The sequence below is a fragment of the Psammomys obesus genome, unplaced genomic scaffold (genome assembly GCF_907164565.1).
Source record: "Psammomys obesus unplaced genomic scaffold, mPsaObe1.curated_primary_1811, whole genome shotgun sequence".
In the NCBI taxonomy this organism is placed as follows: Eukaryota; Metazoa; Chordata; class Mammalia; order Rodentia; family Muridae; genus Psammomys; species Psammomys obesus.
Window position 1 is genome coordinate 10,476,784 of NW_026591086.1, and position 21,493 is coordinate 10,498,276.

At 36.9% G+C, this 21,493-nt stretch overlaps 1 protein-coding gene across 1 annotated transcript in view; it reads right to left on the reverse strand.

The window, feature by feature from the left end:
* The window catches only part of Rb1 (RB transcriptional corepressor 1), a 104,617-nt gene that overhangs the window by 75,056 nt on the left and 8,068 nt on the right, over positions 1 to 21,493 (reverse strand). Inside the window, exons 4-9 of the mRNA XM_055609863.1 lie at positions 20,423 to 20,539; positions 12,615 to 12,757; positions 10,861 to 10,938; positions 5,564 to 5,673; positions 4,593 to 4,670; positions 1,524 to 1,611 (exon numbers count right to left, since the gene is read on the reverse strand). Coding sequence (XP_055465838.1) covers positions 1,524 to 1,611; positions 4,593 to 4,670; positions 5,564 to 5,673; positions 10,861 to 10,938; positions 12,615 to 12,757; positions 20,423 to 20,539 — 614 coding nt within the window. The remainder of the gene's footprint in view (positions 1 to 1,523; positions 1,612 to 4,592; positions 4,671 to 5,563; positions 5,674 to 10,860; positions 10,939 to 12,614; positions 12,758 to 20,422; positions 20,540 to 21,493) is intronic.

Consider the following 21,493-nt stretch of genomic DNA (forward strand, 5'->3'; position numbering starts at 1 on the left):
GGAAAGGAAAGGAAAGGAAAGGAAAGGAAAGGAAAGGAAAGGAAAGGAAAGGAAAGGAAAGGAAAGGAAAGGAAAGGAAAGGAAAAGGGGAAGGAAAGGAAACCAAAGGAAAGGAAACGAAAAGAAAAGACAGGCTGGGGAGATGGCTCAGTGGGTAGAGTAGTTGGTATGTAAACATGAGAACCAAAGCTTGGACTGTACATAAAAGCCTGATGTGGCAACACACATCTGTCATATCAGAGTGGGATACAGAGACAAGATGACTCAATCTTGGGTACTCACAGAGCAGTCAGTACAGCAATTGGTAAGCCCAAAGTTCAGTGAGAGATCCTGTCTTTAAAAATGAAGTAACAGGACAGGAGCCTACCACAGAGGGCCTCTGAAAGACTCGACCTAGCAGTGTATCAAAGCAGATACTAAGACTCATAACCAAGCCTGCGGCAGAGTGCAGGGAATCATATGAAAGAAGGGGAAGTTAGTATGATGTGGAGAGGATAGGAGCTCCACAAGGACCAAATATGTCTGGACACAGGGGTCTTATATGTTTCTCCAACAAAGGACCATGTATGGATATAACCTAGAACCTCTGCTCAGACATAGCCCATGGTAGCTCAGTAACCAAGTGGGTTTACCTAGTAAAGGGAACAGGGACTATTTCTGACATGAACTCAATGGCAGGCTCTTTGACCTCTTCCCCTCCCCCTCCAAGGGAGGAGCAGTCCTGCTAGGCCACAGAGGAAGACTTTGCAGCCAATCCTGAAGATACCTGATAAAACAGGGTCAGATGAAAGGGGAGGAGGACCTCCCCTATCAGTGGAGTTGGAAAGGGGCAGGGAGGAGATGAGGAAGGGAAAGTGGGGTTTGGAGGGAATGAGGGAGGGGGATACAGCTGGGACACAGAGTTAATAAAATGTAACTAATAATAAAAATAAAAATAAATGAAAAAAATGAAGTAAAGAGCTATAAAAGAAGATAGACACCAGATGGTGACCTCTAGACTTCAAGAACACCCATGTAGATACATCCATATACAGTATGTGAAGAAAAGAAGAAAAAGAAAATTTTAAAAATGAAAGAAAAGGGAAAGAAAAAAAAGAGTGGGGTATGGTGGCACACACCTTTAGTCAGCACTGGGAAGCAGAGACAGGCGGATCTCTGTAAAGTGAAGGCTAGATTGGTCTACCTGGTTCTAGGCCAGCCCAGGCTACATGACGAGATCTTGTTTCTAAAAGTGGGTACGGTAGGGGTAGGAAGGAAGGAAGGAAATGGAAAAAGAAAGTATCTCAAAGGTAAGTGTCTGAGTCACAAGGAAAGTAGTAAACATACTACTAAAACTAAAACTAGCAATATTTAAATAAAATAATCATCAAATCTGGGGCGGTTCAAAGAGCAACAAATAAAATACAAAATAAGTACATGTTGGATGGAAGATAAGTATTTAAAAATATACTTGGTACTTTAGCTTCTAATTTCATATTTCTTTCAAGATACAACAAAAAAGTGATATTTTACATATGGCTTACATTGAAATAGGCAATCAGGTTTTCTGAGGGTTGATCACTTGCAGAATTTAAAATCACCATTAATTGTTGGATAGTATTCATTACAGTCCTAGAGAAAAAAACACAGGAGGAAACACTAAGCAACAAAGGGCAAAAATTAAGAATGAGACACAACTATCATTGAAGTTAAGCACATCTTTTTAACATACTATGTATCCCATATATCTTGAGAAGTTCCCCGATATGAAAGCTTGTTTAAATAAAATAAAAATCTGCTAGCATGTTAAAACTTAAAAATTACAGTGTACATAAATCTTTCAGAAAAGTATCAATAACTATGTAACTATAGAACTGATAAACGTACTAATAAAACTAAGTATCAATGCTATTGCTAGAGAATTATTTGTCAAACTAATGAGTTTTTCTAGAAATATTCCTTATATTTCATATTACATGGACAGGTAACTAGCATCAAAATGCTCTTCTTTCAAGAAAATATTACAATTAAGTGTCAATTCCCTACTCTCCAAGACAGAGCCTCACTATATGACATAGGCTAGACTCAAACTTGAGACAGCCCAAGACTCAGCCTCCCAAATCTGGAGATTACAAGAAAGGACCACTATGCCTATCTTTAAATATCGTAAACTTTCAAATAAGGACACTAAGATGTTCAGACATCCCTGTGAAGAATCAAACAAACCTTCTCTACAGAGATTTTAAAGAAGGAGAGTAAGGACCTCAGTAGCTTTAAAAGTCAGGATTGCTAAAGCACAAAATTTGCCAGTCTCTCAGCACCTCCACAATTCTACAGTTTTATATGCAGAAAACATACTTGTGTGTAGTGTAAAGATTAGTGTCAGAGCTTCATAGTAACGGGGTATGTGAAATGTTGAATAGGGATGCAAAGAAGGACTGTTTAGGGCTGGAAGGCTGATTTAAATATAATATAAAGCATGCCATGTTCTCCACCAGGCTTCTCTATACTTCATCTTTCACACATTACATTTTTTATAGCTACTGTAGATAAACCAAAGTTACAATGACTAATGCCACAAATGACCAATTACTAAAAACAACACTGTGGACCTCCTTGGGGCAATTCATCCAAATATTTGCTCTTTTTTGATACTGGCACCTTCTCTTAGACTCTTGGCTCTATGCTCAATACCAGCTGACTGTAGCCTAACCAGTTCTACCAGTTCTTACGACAGCATTCCTCAGAAATCAACCCTTACCATCTATTCTTGCCTTTATACTTCCTGGCTTCAGGCAGATACACGCATTTTTATGTTTTTAACTTGCCCTGATGATTCCCAGATCTATGGGTACCTTACATCTTGCTGCTTACTAGATATCTACATACATGCTGTAAGAATTATATATGAAACATGACTCTATCACATTTATCAAACCTGTTCCTGTTCCTTCATTCCCACCACTATTCGTTTTGTTCAGATCTTTGGCATGTCTCAGCTGAACTACTCCAATAGGTCCGTGCAGAGATTTTCACTCACTATGGGTGAAAAGCATGGGCATGGAGAATATAAAAGTTCCTCAGGTTATTCTAATTTACATCCTGGTCTAAGCACTAAGATGCACTGATGGTTCTATTTCTAACCTGTTCTGTACTCAGTCTTCCCTCATGCACCACTGATATGTAGAGCTGTAAAATTATAGTCTGTGCTGGGAATGTAGCTCAGTGACAGGGAGCTTGCTTAGCATGTGAAAGCCTTGAATATGGTCCCCAGGAAAACAAGAAAACAAAAACAAAAACACTTCGCTGAGAAAGCAAATTTATTTTTATCCTTACTTATGTTTTATCGCCAATTTAAAACACAGGCCAGACCATACACCAGATAAAGTATGCAAAGACGGTCTGCTAATCGCTGTTTTCCATTCCTGCAATTTCATCCCCTCATCTCATCATCAGAACAGAACTGCTAATGGTTCCCAGGTAGATTATGCTGTGCCACATTTCAGTGCCTCTTTATTATAATATTACCTCTTGGTAAAATTCAGCTGAGACATAATTTCATACAATTGATGTTATTTCATTAACTTGGCCATAAGTATACTGCTGTGCTGGTGTGAAAATGAGTCTGTTTATACACCTACAGCCATTTGATAAGTATCACTGCTTGCTTACAATGTACCAAGCACCATGCTAGGTCTTAATTATTAAAACTGAACAAAAAACAGCCATGGTCCATAAGGAAAGCAATTTAAAGGCTATTGTTGGTATTGGTGAAAAACATGTAAGTGTGTAAATGGATTTATAGTTATATTATAGACATAAAGGAAGAGGTGGAAATCCATAGAAAGAATTTCAAGAGAGAATACCAAGTATGAAGGCTTTCAAGTACAAAAGATCTCTGACAGTTCAAAAACTGAAATGAAGGCTGGTATGTGACCAACACAGAATAAACAAGAACAAAATGAGGTTGGCCAAGCAACAGAAACCCAGTCATGTAAGGTTTGGGGATTGTTAAGGAATTTGTTTTGTATTATAAATGTAACTACAAGTATTCTGAGGGTTTGAACAGTAGTTAACACACACAATTTGATTTACACTCATGAACTATTATTTGAGAACTCTGTGGAAAACAGGTTATTAGGACAAGAAAGTTACAATGGTAAGATATGAATGACATGATCAGAGAGCTATTGTACAAATTCAAGAGAAAGAGAGCTCTCTTGCACAAAGGTGCCGAGACTAGACAAAAAGGAAAAAAGCACATGAACTCAAGAAATACTTGAACACTTGGCTAGATCTGATAATAGATACCAAAATGGGGATATGAGTGAGGAAGGGACATAAAAATAATTCTAGGTTATGCAACATTACATGCTGATGCTTTTCTTTCTGAAAAGAAAGAAAACAAACATTTTATGTTATGTTCTTTATATATAAAACAATCAACTAATATTTTTGCATAAGCAAGTCATAAAGATTCTAGACAAAACAGTCCTCCATATATATTTGTTACATGCTATAGAAATACTAAGTCAACAAAGAGCAAGTCTGAAACACTTATACAGCACTGAATCAACAATTATAATGAAAGCTGGAACCAAGAAATCGCATACCTAACTGGAGTGTGTGGAGTAACCATGTTTGCCTCTTCATCAGGGTTGTTTTTTCGTGGAGTTCTCTCTGTTTCAAAGCTAAATGATAAGCAAAGTAACTCATACTGAAATTTACAATTATGTTTGTGGGTCCAAGAAGCAGTTATTAATTAATAAATATCAATAATAATTAATAATTCCTGTTGTTCATGGCATCACACAAATGTTCTCTATAAGGTAAGTGCCATTGAATAAAGACCCTAGTGCTGCTTGTATGATTTTTTTTCACCATCATTCTTCAGCATGGATCTCCTTCCACGGGTTTACAGCAAAGTGGCATATGAACTACTGAGTATACTATTCTGGAAAGTGGAAGCTGTTTTCTGGCTGGTGGCATTAACAGCTAAGCCATGTGGAATCTTAAAACATTACAGCTCACAATGCAGTCCAAAGTTTGCATTTCTACTTAGATAAAACTAAAAACATTTTAATGTGTTTAATTTCTAAATTACAGGTTTTAATAGCACAGTAAAAGAATTCTTCTTAAGGAGTTAAATTAGCTTCACGAATATGAACAGTTAAAAACTGTAATTATTCTCAGCCATTCACTATTTTAGAAATCTTATTTGGTAAGTCAAGAGAATATTGTTTTAAATATCAATAAGGCAACAGTATATAAAAAGGATGGAATGGAAGAGACACCACTTGAATAAACTAACTAGTTCAACCATCTTCTTTTGTTACACATTTAAAAACTATCTAGCTGACCAAAACAAACAAAACTAGAAAACTGTCACAGCACATACTTCACACTAAATCCCCATTAGTTATTAGTTATATGCTAAAAGAACTGCCTTTGCATTGGATGAAGACATGTGAGAATTATCTGTTATAAAATTAATAAGTTAATTAATAAAATCTATGTAATATATCAGTAATTATCATTCTATGTAAAAAGCATGTCAGTATATAAAAATACAATATTGCAATACCTGTCTATTGGATCAGTCTGAAGTGTTTTATCATGATCCAAAAATAGTCTTGCATCTAAATCTTTGTTTTTACGATAAAGTTCTTCATAGCGTTTAGAGAGACTTTCAACCTCAAAAGAAAAAAATTGGCAATTATCCTTTTTGTGTTATAACTCTTAGGATTCACAAGTAGATTTTATTAAAGAACTTTTGTACTATATATATGTAATTTTAAAGAACACACTGAATCCACATCCAAAATAAGATCTGTCTAAAACTGAATTATAGAATATTACACATAAGCTCCTATTTTATGTATACTTACACTTACTATAGTTTTATGTAGCTAGACAACGATCATCAATGGCACAACACAGTGCTGACAACAGAAACAGTCCTCACAGGATGAACAGTTCCCACCTAACATGCTCAGAACCAAACACATTTAATATTTTACACTTCTTTGGATTTTTGGAATACTGGCATAGGAAAATGAAAAATCTTAAAGATAGCATCTAAGTACAAAATTCACTTATGTCATATTATTATACGTGGAGTATGAAGGTAATTTTATACAACCTTTTAAGAACCTTCTGAGTTCTGAGTAGAATTCGTGGTCATATCAGTGCTTTAAAAAATAACATTGCTTCAGGGTTTTGAATTTGCAATTCTCAATGTCATTTATAACTAGTTAATTTCTAAGATTCTCCAAGCATGCAATATATCTTTCTCTTTTAATCTTCTACTATAGTCTCACTATAAAATAAAATATTTCTCCAAACATAAATAATTCTCTCAATTATATATTTTAAATAATCTTTTCCAAAGCTTTTGGTTCACTCTACCTCTTTTTAGTTAAGTATCTGTGGAAAGAAAATGAGCTCAATTATCCTAATGTCATGGTTTGGATGCAGTGGCCACCATATGATCATATACTTTAACTCTTGGCTCCCAGTTGGTAGACAGTTGGAGAAGGATTAGGTGGTGTAGCCTTGTTGGAGGAGGTGTGTCACCTGAGGTGAGTTTTGAGTTTTTAAACCAAACTGTTCCTATTAGTTCTCTGCTTCTGGCTGTGGATCCGCATACACGCTTCCAGCTACCACTCTAGTGCCATGCCTGCTGCCATGCTCCACCAGGGTGGCCATGGACTATAACCCACTGGATCTGTGAGCCCCAAATGAAACATTCTCTTTTATAAATCGCCTTGGTGATGGTGTTTTGTCATGACAACAGAAAAGTAACTAAGACACCTAATTAACACAATTTTACAACTTACTTTCAATCATGCCTTTTCAATTGCTAGAAACTATAAACAACTTATTGGTTCTGAGCTCTTATAACCACAATTTAAAACCAGTGTTCTGCCAGGTGTAGTGGTGCACACCTATAATCCCAGCACAAGAGAAGGAAGAGGCAGGCAATCTTTGTGAGTTCAGCACCAGCCTGATATAAGAAGTGAATACCAGGACAGTCAAGGTTACACAGAGAAACTGTCTCATAGAACTAGACAGACAGAAAGACAGACAGGTAGGGAAGGAGGGAGGTAGATAATAAAAATTAAAACCAGTGTTCAGTAGTCTTCTGTGATATATTTCCTTCCTTCTAGTGTCAGGGAAGAACCAAGAGTCTTACACATATTAAACACACATTCTGCCACTACATTGAGCCCTTAACTTCTAAATTTTCTGCCTAGTTCCAGTGTTGAGGATAGAACCCAGGGCATTTGACATGTTTAGGCAGGCATTTGACCACTGAGTCACACTCCCTAGCCCTTTCTGTGGCATTTGAAGTCAATGTTTAACCTTGAGGGAACAAAAACTGCATTATTTTAAAAAAACTGGTAGAAGAAACCCAAAAATACAAATTGTCTCCCTAAATAAATACACTGGGCTGAATGGTTGTTAATGCATGGCAAAGAGTAGTCACCACTCCTGTCTTACCTTGGAGAAGCACAATCTGACTGGCAATTACATACACAACACTGAGAATGTAAAGTTTCTCTTAAGGCATCCACTGAAACTAACCCTTTATAAAGGGGTGAAAGGATTATCCTAAATTTAACACTCTTTAGAGTTGAGAACAGCATAGTTTATAATCCCTAAGGTAGGAATAAAACTACTAAAATACCAGGTCTCACCTGGTGGTGGTGGCTCATGCCTTTAATCCCAGCACTTGGGAGGCAGAGGAAGGCAGATCTCTGAGTTTGAGCCCAGCCTGGTCTACAGAGAGAGCTCCTGGACAGCCAGGGCTACAGAGAGATACCCACAGACTGATTTGTTTGAATACTTAGCCCATGGTGAGTGGCACTACTAGCAAGTATAGCCTGGCTGGGGGAAGTGTGTCACTGTGGGGACAGGCTTTGAAGTCTCCTATGCTCAAGTTCAGTATGACACACAGTCTTCTCCTGGCTGCCTTTAGATCAAGATGCAGAACTCTTAGCTCCTCTTAGCATCTTGTCTACTTGTGTATTGCCACGCTTTATGCCAAGATGATGATGATGATGGACTAAAGCACAAAACTATAAACCAGTCCCAATTAAATGTCTGCCTTTATAAGAGTTGCATTGATCATGGTGTCTCTTCACAGCAACAAAATCCTAAGACCCCTGTCTCAAAAAAGTTAAAAAAAAAAAAAAGACCACATCTCGTCTTGCTTCCCTAGTTTCATACTGGACCATTCTTCTGCCTTGTATGTCAACCTTAAAGAATATTTGTATTTTACTTGAAGAGGTTCTACTATAACATACCACTGAGCCTTTAGTTATTCAAAGTCCAGTCACTGGAAAAGTCATTTTCTATAAATGTGTACTCAGCTCAGAAATCTCATCACCTTAAAACAGTGTTCCAAGAAATTCATTTGCCCCAGTTTAGATGGGGTATCCCTCCTCAAGATACAAGAACCCATCAGACTATTGTAGACTCCTTTATTGGTATCTGGAGTTTTGTTTTTGTTGGTGTATTATCACTGTACATGGTCCGAGGTTCCATAGTTTCTTTCAAGTACATTACGTACTTTGACCATTTGACCATACACATCCTCCCATACTTTCCCTTTCATTTCTTTCTTTCTTTTTTTTTTACTTTCTCAAGTCTTCTGCTGCTTTCATGTAATGTTTAAATACATGGTTTTGTGTATCTACATAAAATGTAGAATCCACAGATTAAAGCAAACATAAGGCACTTGTCTAAGTGGTGATGCAATACTCTGAAACTATCTGTTATATTCTCAGATACTGCAACTTTTGCTGTACCTCACAGCCAAAGTTCCTAATACACCTTGAGATCATTTACAAACTAAGACTGCTAGCCTACTGTGTACTCAAACTGCTTGCTTAACCTGCCCTTAAGAGAGCAATGTAACTAATAACCAAACTCACCTGTCTTGAATTTCCCACATAATCACTTTTACACCCTAAGCTACTGTATAGCTGTAATTTTAATTACATACAGCTCCATGCCTCTGGCCTAAATAAAGCATGTTTATTACTCGAATAAAGCTGCAAATACAGAAGTTGAAAACTTCCTAAAATCTCTAACAAAATCAAACCTACCCTTTATGGATACTGGTTGATAAACAACGGAATTTGTTATCTGGGTCAGCTGTGATCAGTTCGAGCCAGTGACTTAATTCCTTGTAAAACTGTGTTAAAGATTTCTGTGAAGCATCCCATTCCCCATGTAATGTGTTCTATGCTGTTCAATCAATACGAGTAAAGCCCTTTGTTGAGGGAAAGATACCATTCCTCACAGACACACAACAGCTCACACAACAGACATACATAATCACAGACACAGAGACAGACAGACACATACAGGAAGTGACACAGGGACAAGAAGATTCACAAGGCAGCCTTAAGACAGGCAGAGATTCAGGTGCATACAACAGAGAAAGTACAGAAGACACAGGTAAGTGCAAAGCAGAGAATTCAAATCTGGACTCCCTCTTGGCTAGCAACACCAGGAAGTGCGTTATCTCCTTCCTTAATCCAACAACGATGCATTATTAGCAACTCAGAATTAATTACTAATACATTTAATCGGCACATTTCTGAGTCTATATTATTTTACTTAATATTAAATCTCAAGTTATACCTATTTTCCCAAAAACAACGTAAACACCTTCATTCTCCAAAGGCTTAATAAAATTGCACTGTGTATAAATATCACATTTTCTTTATCCATTTACCTGTTGATAGACATCTAGCCTAATTCCATAACTTAACTATTGTCGATAGAGCAGCAATACGCATGGATATACAAAGACCTTTATGGTATGCCGGCATAGAGTCTTTGGAACATACACCCAGAAGGGAGACAGGTTAATCATATAGTAATGTTATGTTTAGTTTTTTTTCAGGACCTTCTTATTGGCTCCATCAAGACTAGACTAATTACATTCCTACTAGGAATATATATAATAAAAATATATACTATATCTAGATATAATTTAAAAGATAGCCTCCAGAGATTCCCTCTCATCCCATGGGCTCTCTTCGTGTAACAGTTTCATTTGCTACTCAGAGATTCTTAGCTTCATTAAATTCCTGAGCTATTGGAGTCTTTCTTTTTCCCAGAAAACTGTATCTCTACCTTAAAGAGTCTACCTATATTTTTCTGTAGAAATTCCAGTTTTTGATCATACGTTAAGAACTTTGATACAGTTTAATTGATTTTTATGGGATGAGAACTAGGAATCTAATTTCTTTCTTCTACATTTCTTCCAGAATCACTTGTTGAAGAGGCTATATAATAATATCATTTTGTTTTGGTATCTTGTGGCATTCCATCCTTTTCTGCGCCATGAAAGAGTGTGAGGAGCATTGGTGAAATCCAAAGTGAATCCACCTGGACTTGAGCTTTTCTAGTAAAGAGACTTATTACCCTCTCAACATCACTGTTTTTAACAAATCTGTTCATATAATCTTGGCTTAAATTTCTAAGTCAAGTATGTCTTGAAATTTATCCATTTCTTCTGGACTGATTTTCAAAGGTGCTCTAGTTATTCTCTAATTTTTGTGTGTTATGCTTCCTTTTCAATATCTAATTATAATAAGTTGGTTCTTTTTTCTGGCTCATTTGTCTCAAGGTTTGTCAATCTTGTCTATCTTTTCAAAGAATCAACTCTTCGCTTCACTGATTTTTTGTTTTGCACTGAGAGACAGACAGATAGACAGAGAGACACAGAAAGAACATAGGCTAGCCTCTAACTTAAACTCAAGATCCTCCTATCTGAGGCTTTGGGTACTGGATTATTGGCATGCTCCACCTAGCCTGGCTCCTCCTCAATTAATATTTTAATTGAATTGTCTTTCAAATTACCTCTGGAAGTCCATTAGATGATACAATTCCAAGTGAATTCATAAAAGGGATAAAATTTTTGAAATAAACATTTTTCACCTGAAAAATATAACATAATATATAAATATAAGATTATAATAATTATATATTAAAATTTAAAACAATAAAATATAATCTCAGTAACTGTTCACACTTTTAACTGACATTTACAGTACATTCAAACTAATATTTATTACTGATTTGATTATTTACTTTTTAATAAACATTTCACACCATAAAATAGTTTGTGAGTGGAGAACCGTTAATGACATGGGATTCATAGCATGTGGAGCCACTGACACCAATACTGTAAAATGACACTTATAAAACACAGATAACTGGCTGTTCTACAAGTAAAATGTACTATAGAATGTTTAACTAATTACTTTTCTTACCTAACTTTCTTTCTCAAACTTCTTCTTTCTCACAAATAGCACACAGGAATTAAGTCTAGGAAGCACTTACTAGTTTTGTTTTCTAATCAGTTCACACTTAATCTGGAATATTTAGTATTTTATCAAGTAGTATAACTAACTACTAGTTATATATCTATATATATAAAGCTATAAAGTGTCAATTAAAATACTAGTTTTTACTAGCTACACTTGAATCATAAATATGTAAAGATTCTAAATTCTAAGAACAAATTCCTTAAGCTGAAATTTTGATTTAATCTTTAAAATAAAATGTTTTAAGTATATAAAATATATAATATATAAAATATATATTTTTTAAGTAATAAAAACAATCCAGGGTGTAGGAAAAATGTATTCACTACTATTTGTTCCCTCATGACTAAATAAAAGAATTAATATAGAACTATTTCAACTACATTTGTCAGTTTATTTGCCAGGGTAATTTGTGACCCTAGAAAGGCGAAAAGCAAACATTTAAGTTTGTATTTAAATTAATATATTTATGTAAATATACATATTGATGAATTTAGTAAGAACCAAAGTGGTAAAGCCTAGATGCCTTGGTAATGATTCTAATGCTTCTTTAATTAGAGTTTGGAACAGATCCTCACTGTCTCCCAGATTTGTTAGAATTTCAAAGATATAACACTTCACACATCTGGTGATATGAATTGTAGACAAAATTTCAATACATAAACTGTCAGAGAAAGAATCTATAGAATGAACAGACGTCCCAAACTCAAACTCTAGCAAAGGTTCAGTGAGCAAAGAGCAACCAGTCTCTGGAGACATGTGTACTCATTACTGTAAGAATGTGGCGGATGCTATTTGTAAAAATCCTTTCAACTCCAAATCCTCCAAATCTTGAATAAAATAAATACTATGCATGAATAAGTCTTCCTCAACAGTTACTCAGATATGATATTATAGTATTTGGAAAGGCAGAAAATGAATGTTAGATCACTTTAGTTTCACTAAAGGAACGATAAGGTTTCTTGGCAGGGTGCTTTAAAACACTAGGGATATTCGTAAATTCAGTGGAATGGAAGCACAACAGAGTACACATTTGAAAACCATTGTTTTCATGATACACAATCAGTGAGTCCAGAGGAACTATTCCCTTTAAAAGCAAAGTAAGACATTATGAAAACTATTTTTTCCAAATATTTTATTCCTATAAAAGTGTTCCTAACAAAAAGAAATTACGAGGTGTGCTCACAACAAAGGCATAAATTGTTAGGCAGGCCTTGCAGATGTATCTACCTCAGCTGCTTTTTAAAAAGCGTAAGAACAAAAAGAAGGAAGTATAAAAGAAATTACCTCATCTATATTACATTCATGTTCTTTACAGAGAACTTCAATAATTCTTGTATCATTTTCTAGTTGTTTTGCTATCCGGGCACTCCTGTTCTGACCTCTTCTGGGTGTTCGGGGTGAACCATTAATGGGCATTACAGCTGTTTCTGTAAAAATGTAAATTAGATAAAAACAATTGTACATTTCATATTGAAAATCAATGAAATCGAGCTGGATGTAACTGAGTTGGTAGAGTGCTTGCCTAGAAAACTATGAAAGCCCAGGTTCATTTCTCAGCACCAAATACAGCAATACCTATAATCCCAGCATTTGGGAGGTGGAGGGAGAATCAAAGTTCAATCCCATCATTGTCTACATAGTGAATACAAAACCAGCCTAGGCCACATGAGAGCCCATCTCCCTAATGAGGATTTTAATTATAATTAAGACAATGTTAAAATAATCCTGGTAGAATCTATTCTCCCTATTATGGTACACTATATAAATAACAATCTTAACTTTTTTGGGGATCCTCCTTTGTTTTACGGTGCTGACAACCAAATCCACGTTCTTCATGCATGCTACACAAATGCTCTATCACTGAGCGAAAGCCTGTTCCTGAATGTCTGTTATGATATACATGCTGCTACGAGTTTTTGCAACTCACATTTTTCTTTTACTCCAAATCTCATTCCCCAAATACTATATCCTCAGAGAAACTTAGACAAATTACTTATAAGGGTATTCTACTCAGTATATATGTTCAAAAATGTTTCCTAGGCTCAATGCTGTGAAAGCCGAAACCTAGTTTAATCCCTGGAACCCATACAGTGGGAAAAAGAACTCACTCCTGCAAGTTGTCCTTTAACTTTCACACACAGGCCTGCACACGATTCTCCCATTGCACAAATACTAAATTAACACAAACATTTTTCTGTATTTTTAGGTCCTTAAAATGAATAAGCAGATACTTATTGGTTCTATTTATAAATATAGTGTAAAAATTTTAAGTATTAGCAAATTACAATGCATTTAAAAGTTGCAGTGTAGGGGCCTTGAGAGATGTCCCAGTGGTTAGGCGCACTGGCTGTTCTTCCAGAGGACTCAGCATCAGGACCAGGTTCAATTCCCAGCATCTACATGGTACCTCATGACTATCTGTCCAGTTCCAAGGGTTAAGATGCCCTCTTCTGGCCTCCACAGACACCAGGCACATAAGTGGCACACAAGCATACATGCTGGCAAAACACCCATACACATTTTTTTAAAAAGGAAAAGAAAAGAAAAAAGATCCAGTATAAAGAATAAAGGGCTAGCCAGAGGGCTCCATGAATCAAAGCCCTTGATGCCCATGCCTGAGGCCCTGAGTTTCATCTCTGGGATCCACACAAACAAACAAACAAACAAACAAAGAGAGAACTGACTCTACAAAGTTATCGTCTGACCTCTGCTTGCACTCTGTCATACTGCACATGCCTCCTTACACACAAAAATATCAATAACATTTTAAAGTGTGATCTTTACAAAAATAAACAAAAGAGAAACATAATGTGATAATCTGTGATTTTCTTAAATCATCTGTATTGGTTTGAATGCTGCTAACAAACTGAGTAGGTTCAGCTATTAAAGAGACTATAGATGATTAAACACAGTCCAGCCACTCTAGAAACCAGTGTGGAGGATACTAAAAAAGCTAAAAGTATAACTACCATTGTGACCCAGCTAAATCTGGCATATACAAAAAGACTCAATATTCTATTCCACAGATACTTTCCACTTTTATTTCTGCTCTATTTACAATAGGTAGGAAACAGAAACAACCTAAGTGTCCTTCAACTAATGAATGGATAACGAGAATGTGGAACATATGCACTATGAAATTCAGCTGTGAAGCAAAATGAAATCGTGAACTTTACAGGAAAATGGATGAAGCTAGAAAGATTAAATTGAATGAGGTAACTAAGACCCAGAAAGACCAATACCTTATGTTCTTTCTCACCAGAGCCTCCTAGCTCCAAATCTCCAGACAAAAGTACATATCCTAGAGGAACTGCAGAAACCAGGAAAGTAAGGAACCACTGCTGGGAGAGAGGGATGGGGAACAATAGAGACGGGAGTAGCTGGAGGGTACAAGTGGTTTGACTGGGGAAACGGGAAAAGTGGGGAGGCTCAAATTAGGAAGGGATGAGAGACAAATCCAAAAAAAAAAAAAAAAAAAAAAGAGGAAGGTAAAGTATTATAGCAAAGATGTCAGAAAATGTCAAAAGGACTCACACTATTAGCTTCTACCTATAACACATTTAAGCCAGTATAAGTGAAAATTTCCCATCCAGGCTCAAAATGCTCCCTCTAAGAACTAAAGACCATCTAACAAAAACCCAACACCCAGGCAAGAGAAGCCTTGTTTTAAGCTGTTGGTCAGGGTATTCCAAGAGACTCTCAAAACATTCAGAATATTGCTACTGCCCTCAGTTGTTCCCCAGAGGTGGAAGGTAAGTCTCTATTGTTGAAGATAGCAGGTGCTGAGATGCATAATCCAAAGGGCCCTGAGCTGTGTTTGACTTGCAAGCCTCCCCGCTCTGAACTAGTTTTCGTGATAACAGAAGACATCATGAAAGGTTCTGAAGGAGGAGAGTAACCAACAGTCCCACCTAGTGATGCCAAGACCCACAACAGTGCCCAGCATGGCAGGGTAGCTTGAGAGTACAGCAGTGGCATGCATAGCTTGGTGGTAAACAACAGCTCCCTAACTGGACTTAAGATCCACTCAACAGCAAGGAAACCAGACTTGTACTCGAAACTTACCAAACTCCCTAAGGGTTAGAGGTGTTATACAGATCACTGTATTGCAGATCACAACCCTCACTTTATTAAACTAGCACAATTCCTAATAACAATCTATGAACATTTGTCCCTACACCCACAAATAAGTACAGCCCTCACTCCTTAACAAGAAAACTTCTCTATGTGACAGACGGAGACATTACAGAAAACCACAACTAATCAAAATGCAGAGCTGTGAAGCCAAGTCCCAGTGGATACACCTAAAGACACTAGCTCTTAAGGTTCAGTGAGCCATGCAGAAAAGGAGATAGAAAGAATTTAAGAGCCAGAGAAACAGGAAGGTTATATTCTGGAACTATCAGAGAACTACCATGGACTTTCCCCAACATGACTGACTAAACACAAGCAACAACAGACATGCTAAAGTGGATGAGGGAAAACCCACGAGGCCTAAACCCTACATAGCTCTACACAAAAAACTGCAGGCATCTAAGAAATGCCAAGAGTAGTAGAAATGGTCTTCCCCAGAGGAAATCATACCTGTGAGTATGAAAAACAAGCCAAAAATTTAAAAGAGAGTACCGAGTATATCAGCAAGACTTGGGGAAAGGAAAGGGAACAAGAGAAAATAATGTAATTAAATTATAAAAAATAATTTTTTAAAGTATACTTCATTGTTTCTAGACCCAACAAACAATTTCCAGGAAAATCAGAATCTACAAAGAAAAATCATCAAAACTAGATGGAGGGAAACTAATCAGGACACCAGCCTGATCATTTATTTTGGTGCTGGGTGGATCCCAGGGTCTTGTTCGTGATAAACACAAACCTTCTACTCTGATTATTTAAAAAGTAAAGCATGAGAGAGACTGAGGAAAAAGAAGCAGGGTGCTGTTTTGTGCTACAGATTACAACCTGCCTGGGATTTCTGTGCTCTACACTGAGCTCTAGCTACAACCTAGAGGAACAAGTTTTAGAAGGAAACAAGCCAGGCATTGTTGTGCACGCCTTCAATCCCAGTACCGGGAGGCAGAAGCAGGAAGATATCTGAGTTTGAGCCTGGTAAACATAGCAAGTTCCTGGACAGCATGGGCTGTATAATGAGATCCTGTCTCAAACAAAAGAAAACACCTTAGAGGTTTAGCACCCAATCACAAAGGAGAGATTACGTGCAAAGTTTGATGCAGTCAGTCTTTCCAAAAACTTTTATCAAATTTATAAGCTAACTGGAAATCTGAACATTTACAATATATTTGGTGGCATTTAACAGTAACTAATAGATTTTAGGTGTCATAATGGCACTTTTTAAAAAGTCTTGATCTTTTACAGATGTAAAATGAAATATACCAGGATGAAACCATATGCAAGCTGGGGAACTTGTGGGATATAAGGCTACAGACAGGCTATAAATTGTCTTCTGAAGCTAGGGCATAAGCACATGGACACAGACTATGTCTTTATTTGAAATCACCATCACAAAAGCTAATTAAAAATTTGCTGTGTTCAGTCAATTCAGTATCTCACCCTGGGTTTTTGTTTTGTTTTTAACACTACAATTAAACAAGGAAGTACATATTTGAATTACTGAAAGAACAAAGACATCAATTTGAATAAAGTAACTCAGTACACCAACTTTTTACTTACTTTATTTTGGAAGACAGGGTCTCACCCTGTAGCCCTGGCTGTCCTGAAACTCTCTATGTAGAGCAGCTGATGTAGAACCCATAGAGACTGGCCTGCTTCTGCCTCTGCCTTCAGGTGCTGTGATTAAAGGTGTGCATTATCCTTCTATCCCCCACGTCTTCCATAAGACTCCCTGTGCTCTGCCCAAAGTGACTATGAGTTTCAGCATCTACTTTAATCCCCTGTTGGGTGGAGCCTTTCAGAGGACCCTCCATAGTAGGTTCCCATTCTGTTCACTCTTCTACCGCTTCTGGTGTCTGTCCTGTTTTCCATTCTAAATGAGATTTAAGTATCCACCCTAGAGTCCTCCTTGTTGTTTAGCTTCTTTAGGTCTGTAGATTTTAGTATGTTTATCCTATATTATACCACTAATATCCGCTTATAAGTAAGTACATACTATACATGACTTTCTGTTTCTAGGTTACCTCACTCAGGATGACCTTTCCTAGTTCCATCCATTGGCCTTGCAAATTTCATGATTTCCTTGTTTTTAATAGATGAGTAGTATTCCATTGTGTAAATGTGCCACAATTTCTGTATCCATTCCTCCACTGAGGGACATCTAGAATATAGATTCTGGCTATTATAAATACATTTGTTATGAACATAGTTGGGCAAATGTCTTTGCTGAATGGTGGGGCATCTTTTGGGTATATTCCCAGGAGTGGTATAGCTGGATCTGGAGGTAGAGAGCCCTACAAGGAGACCAACAAAGCTAAAAAATCTGAGCCCAGGGGACCCTGCAGAGATGGATACACCAACCAAGGACTATGCATAGAGAGGACCTAGATGCCCTACTCAGATGTAGCCAATTGGCAGCTTAGACACCATGTGGGTACCGAAGTAAGGGGAGCAGGGACCTCTGTCATGAACTTGATTGCCTACTCTTTGATCACTTTCCCTGGTGATGCAGCCTTGCCAGGCCATGGAGGAAGAGGATCCAAGCAGTCCTGATGAGACTTGATAAGCTATGGGCAGATGGCAGAGGAGGAGAACTCCCCCTTTCACTGGACTAGGGGAAGGAATTAGTGGGAAAGAGAGAAGGAGGGTAGGACTGGGAGGAGTTGAGGGAAGGGGCTTCAATAGGGATATGTAATGAATAAATTATAACAAATATATATAAATAAAATTTATTTGAGAACAACAACAAAAAGGTACGCATTATCACACCCAGGAAGTATACCAACATTTACAGTTACAACATTGATTAAAAACAAGTGAGAAAAAGGCAGACAAAAGAAACCTTTAAAGGATGGGAACTTTTGAAGCATATTTACTATCTACTTTAGAATTCTCTCCTGCTTTGTATGTAGTTTATGCTAGCTTAACTTTTCTGCCTCTTCCAACAAAATGTTTCTTAATATATTCTCAAAATTCTCCAAATTTCATTTTTCCCATGAAGTCATTGTTCACAGATGTAAATTAACCTTTCACTATTTCAGCCTCTTTAACAATATATTTAGACTTCATGTTTTGATCTTCTATCTATTTTAGTACTATCATTAGCAGTTTCACCTCTTCAGGAGCTGGGAATCAGCTTGTCCTTAGCTAAGTTTACATTTTCTATAGTTCAAAAGTGATTCAAGGTCTTATTCTTGAGGTAACCAAAAGAAACATTCCTACTCTATAAAACAGACTTTTATATACTTATTTTTGCTTAATGCTACCTATCCTAACTATATCAGCAATAGTTACTTTTACTTAAATACATTTCCCGTCCTTCTCATCACCCACTGAACAGTATCAACTACTGTTCATATACATGTATATGTATATATATGTATATACATATACTGTTCATCAGTCCTAGCATACAATATCCAATACTAATTTAAAACTTAAGTTGTTACTACAGAATTGGCCCTTCTGTCTTGTCTTTTACTCCACTTTACCACATATCCCTTCCCCCTACTTCTTCAAGGGAAACCTTTCCTTAACCTTACCTACTCTTCAAACTCATTGCAAATACTTTTATATGTTATTTCAAATTCTTTTATATGCTACTGATTGGCCCTCCACCACTACACATTTTCTTTAATTTTAAATTTTTATTTTATTTTATTTTATTTTAGTGTGTGTGTGCGTGTGTGTGTCTGTGGTGTGAAGGGTATGTTTAAGGAAGTGCAAGTGCCCAAAAGTTCCAGAAGAGGGTATTTGGTCTCCCTGGAGCTGAAATTATAGGAGGTTGTGAGCAACCCACCATAGGTGCTGGGACCTGAACTCAGATCCTTTGTAAGAGCAATATGCACTGTTACCTACTAAGCCACCTTCCTAGCCTTGTTTAATTTATTATTATCATTATCATGATGATGGTGTGTGTGTGTGTGTGTGTGTGTGCATGAACATGTGGGGCACCAGCGCACACCTGTGGAGGTCAGAGGATAACTTTCAGGAGTCAGTCCTGTCCTTCCACCATAAATTCTGAGGATCAGACTCGGGTTGTTAGGCTGTACACCTCATTGGCCCTGTAAAAATTTCCGTATTTCTAGACCTCCTAAAACATTTGCTTTGTTTTGATTAACCCAGATCACTTCCAACTACATTCTTTTTTTTTCTTTAAGAGTTTGTTTTTATTTATTATTTGTTTATATATGTATATATGTATACATGCATATATCATATATGTATATATGTGTGTATATGTGTATATATATATGTATGTATGTATGTATGTATATATGTATGTATGTATGTATGTATACAGGGTTCTGCCTGCATGTATGCCTGCAGGCAGAAGAGGGCACCAGATCTCATAAACAGTTATGAGCCACCATGTGGTAGCTGGGAATTGAACTCAGGACCTTTGGAAAAGCAGCCAGGGCTCTTACCCTCTGAGCTATATCTCCAGCCCCCATCTACATTCTTAATTATTTGTTCAACTTCTATAACTTATACTACTTAAAGATTTCTATAGTTTAAATCAATGTCCAAGCCCATATGTTAAAGTCTTGGTCCCTGAAGCTTGCAGCTATCAGCAGAGTCTAGCCAGCGTGGGGATTACTAGAGGTGCATCCCTTGAGGGAAAATTGGGCTCCATCCTTTTCCTAACCCTCTTTCACAACTCTAATAGAAGGCGAACAGCTTTACTCCACTGTGTGCTTCTGCTAGAGTAGGCTGAAAGCAAAGGGGTCAATTGACTATGGACCGGAACCTCCAAGACTGAGTTCTAACCAACTTTTCTCTCAACAGGTTGATCATACCAGGTATTGTCACAGTAAGGAGAGCTGAGAACAAAAGGCAGAGTCCACATCTGATTAATGTTTTATCATCCTTTCAGTTTTAGGACTACACCAGACCTATAAGACAGTCAATAAGTAACTGCTGAGGAGAAACTAGAGAAGCACTGACTTATTCATAATACTTACTGTATGGTTCTCTGAGTAGTGCAGGAGGTGAGAACTTAATAAAATAGTCAACTACACACAACATTAACTGAAATGAGATTACCAGATCATCTTCCATTTGCAATACTTCTCCTAAAATGAAAAAAACACATTAAAATTTTTAAATTATATTTATCTATTATTATTTAGTTACCTGTCTGTGTATGTGCATGCTTGTATATGTACATTTGTGAGCACAAAACACATATGTGAGTGTACATGTACCATAATGCATGTGTGGCAATCAGAGGAGAAGTTGGTTCTCTTCTTTTACTATGTGGGTCCCAGTGACTAAACTCCAGCTGCTAGGTTGACGGCAAATTCATTTCACTGAATAAAGTAATGCTTTAACATTCAACACTGTTAAGATGTCTCAGAAATGAAGAACACAAAAAAGTGTTTAAAAAAGTGTTCTAAGACAAATGAACGCAGAATGAGACAATTCAATAGTAAAGGTATTAAACCTCAAATTTAATATATATTTGTTTTTATTTTCTGCATATGGGTGTTTGCCTGCATGTATGCCTGCACCCATTAAGGCCAGAGGAGGGTGACAGATGTCCTGGAACTGGACTTACAGAGGCTGTAAGGGGCTGTGGGGAATGAAACCAGGGCTCTCCTGGAAGTCCTTTAATAACTAAGCCATCTCTCTAGACCTAACCCTCAAATTTACAAAAAGAACTCAAGTATTCAGCAACTACACAACAAGAGGAAATTAAGCAAGCCTCCAATTTCTCAAAAGTAACATTTAATACTAGAAAATATTGCCCTGGGACAAAATGACTCAAGAACAACATACACAGTCAAGTTGCCTTTCAGGTATAAATGCTGTGGACATTTGAGTGTGACAGACATAAGAAATATGACATCAAAAGGCTTAGTTTTTAAAGGCCACAAGCTGGAGAGATGGCTCAGCAGGCAAAGGTGCTTCCACAAAGACTGAGACATAAACATACACACACATACAATAAGTAAACAAACATTCAAGACAATGTTAAATACTTGATTACTCAATCCAGCTAGCTAAGAGACTAATAAAAGCAAAAAAAAAAA